The sequence below is a fragment of the Dendrobates tinctorius genome, unplaced genomic scaffold (assembly GCF_039654945.1).
Source record: "Dendrobates tinctorius isolate UK_male_01 unplaced genomic scaffold, ASM3965494v1 ptg000019l, whole genome shotgun sequence".
NCBI lineage: Eukaryota > Metazoa > Chordata > Amphibia > Anura > Dendrobatidae > Dendrobates > Dendrobates tinctorius.
Window position 1 is genome coordinate 55,148,716 of NW_027361687.1, and position 3,785 is coordinate 55,152,500.

The 3,785-nt window shown below is 40.6% G+C and overlaps 1 protein-coding gene across 1 annotated transcript in view; it reads right to left on the reverse strand.

Moving 5' to 3' along the window:
* Nucleotides 1-2,868: 2,868 nt before the first annotated feature.
* LOC141082705 (olfactory receptor 5AP2-like) overlaps nt 2,869-3,785 on the reverse strand; it is a 933-nt gene continuing 16 nt past the window's right edge. Inside the window, exon 1 of the mRNA XM_073566640.1 lies at nt 2,869-3,785. This exon is cut by the window's right edge and continues 16 nt beyond it. Within this exon, the coding sequence (XP_073422741.1) occupies nt 2,869-3,785 (917 nt within the window).

Here is a 3,785-nt window from a genome sequence, read left to right on the forward strand (position 1 = left end):
TCCGGGTTGATGCCGGGTTTATATATTTTTTTATGTTTGACTGCTCTCATATATTAAAAAATGCTTTTTTACAAAATAAAGTTCTTGTATCACCATATTTTGATAGCTATAATATATTTCTGCTGACGGAGTCATGTGACATTTTTTGATCGCTTTCTATTCCGATTTTTGGAGGCTGAATGATTAAAAACTAGCAACTGAGGATATTTTTTAAATGCCTTTCACAGTGCTGTAGAAGTGATAACACAACTTTAAACTTCGGGTCAGTATGATTAAAGCGATACTGCATTTATATATTTTTTTATGTTTCGTCACTTCTACACATTAAAAACAATTTTATAGAAAAAATATTGCTTTTGCATTGCTTTATTCTTAGAGCTATAGCTTTTTTAGTTTTCCACTGATGGAACTGTATAGCGGCTTGCATTTTGCTGGACAAGATGATGCTTTATTTCCATTGGTTATTTTGATCACATTTTATTCCACTCTTCTTCCAGTGGTATGATGAAAAAACATTTTTTTTCCTTTTATTTTATGGTGTTCACTGAAGGAATTAGCTAGTGAAACAGCTTAATAGGATAGGTTGTTCTGGATGCGACTATACCAAATGTGTATACTATCTTTATTTTTGCTTTTATGGCATGCAGTGCAAAGCGCCAGCACTGCAAGGCATTAGACCTCTGAGATTACACAGGCAGGTCGCCTGTTACACCCTGCCTTAGGCTGCGTGTAATAGGCCACCGTACGTGGCATACCGAGAGGTCATTGTTTGATCTCCGGGTGCCACGACACTCTCAAAATCTTTCATATCTCGCAATTGCTTTCTATCATGGCATCAGGAGGGTTAATCAGCCAGGGGCATTGCTGGTACAATCCCTGGCTCTTACTGCAGGAGCTCGGCTGTTAGGTGTGCCGAGCTTCTGCAGTGACTGTGCACTGAAGTGCTGATATTTCAGGACCTCCTGCACAATGAAGCTGTGATCTGTCAGTCAGATTGACTAATCGTGTAAATATAACCGTTGGCACAACTCGGTAGTAGTGGTGCACAAGTAGGGTCCCAATCCGAGAACTTGTGTATAGAAACTTGGCACACACGTGAATTTTGATGCAAAGATAGTGATTTAATAAGGTACATACAGTGACGTTTCGGTCTTTATGACCTTCATCAATGTACCCTATGATGTACAGTAAATTTTCGCTACATAGGCAAGAAAAGCCATACAGAGCTGAGCAGGCTGGTTATGGCCGTTTAATCGGTATGATGTGCACAGGGTGAGTGCCAGCAATGACAAGGCATCCGCCGCTAGTCCCTTGGTCTGCTCAGCTCAGCTCTGTATGGCTTTTCTTGCCTATGTAGTGAAAATTTACAGTACATCATAGGGTACATTGATGAAGGTCATAAAGACCGAAACGTCACTGTATGTACTGTATCTTATTAAATCACTATCTTTGCATAAAAATTCACGTGTGTGCCAAGTTTCTATGCACACAGATTGACTAATCGATCACAGCGCTCTGAATGTAGGGACAGATGGCATGGGTCCCCGCACCTGTTCTATATCACTCAGCTGTCAGTGACAGCTGCTGGCATGGAACTGTCACTGTGTGTTTTACACACAGTGATAGTTCTTATCCATGACAGATACAGCACGTCATGATGCGAGACCTGACATCCGCTCATGATGTGCTATGTCCGTCATTCGTTATAAAGAGGTTAATACTGTGACACCTGGGCAATTGGTCTGCTTCAGAGCAGTCCAGTGGGCAAACACAACTTGCCCTTTGTGAGCACCAATTTGTTGCACTATCCCTTTAACATGGACAGCTTGTGTTATTTCCATAATATGGCTGTCTTTCTATAGTGTCTGTCACAGAGCTCATTTCAAAAAGTAGTACCTTGCAGGTCTCTAAATATTTTGCTGACTTGAATGTTAGACTCATTTGGTGTGGTTAGGGTAGACACACAGATCAAGGGTGTTGGCACAGCCTGGAAGGTAAGTGCAACAGTGAGGAATTGGACAAGTGGCTATGCTATATGGCGGAAAAACAAGCATGTCAGGGCACATTGGAGGCCACAGAACCATGAGGAGAGGAAAACGGCACATCTAATCAGCACACAGATGTAGGTGGCAATGTCCCCAGCAGGTAGCAACATAATATCAATCGAATCTAATAAAAATTTATGATGCTTACAGCAAATGACGGGTTAACTGGAGCAAATGCAAGTTATAGAATCCACAACAGAATGTAACAGTTTCTAATAACAATTTATGATACTTGCAACAAAGAATGGATTAATCAAGAGCATATGCAAGTTAACTCAACAGGCTCTAATAATGGTTTGTGTTTCTTATAGCAATTTATGGGTTAACCAATAGCTGATACAAATAAAAAAAAATTACAGAGGTGTGTGGAGATGATAGCAGCAGAAAAAATAGGATAGTGGCAATTTCCAAACAGCAACTGAACACGAACACAATGCAGAGTCAGTATTTAGGCACAGGGTTGTGCCTAATTAGCCCTTAAAAGGCCTTCAGAGACGATTTCACTGAGGAACCCCCAGATGACTTGCAAGACCTGATGTAGAGTACAGCAAAGGTCAGAAACCAGAGGGGATGAGATAAACTTGGTTGTGCAGATGAGACAAGAGCATAACATAGAAAATTGCTTACCACTGGTCACCGCTTAGAACCAGGTTATATTAGGTTAACGGAGTCACTTTAGAAAAGCACTCTTTCGACATGTGTCCTGTTTGGCTATTCCACTAGCAGCTGTGATATGGCAACAGAAAAGATTATCTAGATGGTTGGTGTTCAATGGTCCCTGGCTATTCCTTCAATAGGAGGAGTAGAAAAGCAGTGTCTTGTTTCAATGGTTTGATTGTCTAAATAGTTTAATTTTGATTGTGTCTTTAACTTCTTTGTTCCTCATGCTGTAGATGATAGGGTTCAACATTGGTGTCACCGCTGTGTATAGAATAGACATGATTTTGCCTATCTCAGGGGAGTAGGTGGAGCGAGGTTTCAGGTACATGAACATAATAGTTCCATAGTACACAGACACAACAGTGAGGTGAGAGGCGCATGTGGAGAACGCTTTTTGTCTCCCTTGGGAAGAACGGATCTTGAAGATGGCAAAGATGATGTGGACATATGAAATTAATGTCAAGAAGAAAGCACACATGATAATAATCTGTCCTGCAACCTGCATGACTATTTCATTAGTACGAGTATCCTGGCAAGAGAGTTGAAAGAAAGGAGGCATTTCACAGAAGAAGTGGTTGACATGGAATTTGCAAAATGGTAGTTGGAAAGTGAGCAGCGTATGAATAAGCGAATTGGCGAAACCTGCAGCCCAAGAAATGGAAGCTAAACAAGCACATATTGTCTTATTAATAATGACTTGATAATGTAATGGTCTGCAAATGGCTACAAATCGATCATAAGCCATAATGGCAAGAAGGATGCACTCGGCGCCTCCTAACGCCATATGGAAATACATTTGAAGTGCACATCCCAAGAAAGAAATACTCCTGTCCTCGGAGAGAGTATTTATTAGAATTTTTGGCACAATGTTAGAGGAGAAACAAATGTCAATAATGGAAAGATTAGTCAAGAAAAAGTACATTGGCGTTTGCAGCTTAGCGTTGATCCTCACCACAATGATCAGGAAAAAATTTCCAGTCAAGGTTGTTATGTACATAATCAAGAACATAATAAAGCAGATAACCTGGAGATCGGGGACATCAGAAAGGCCTAGGAGAATGAATTGTTCTGGAAAAGTTT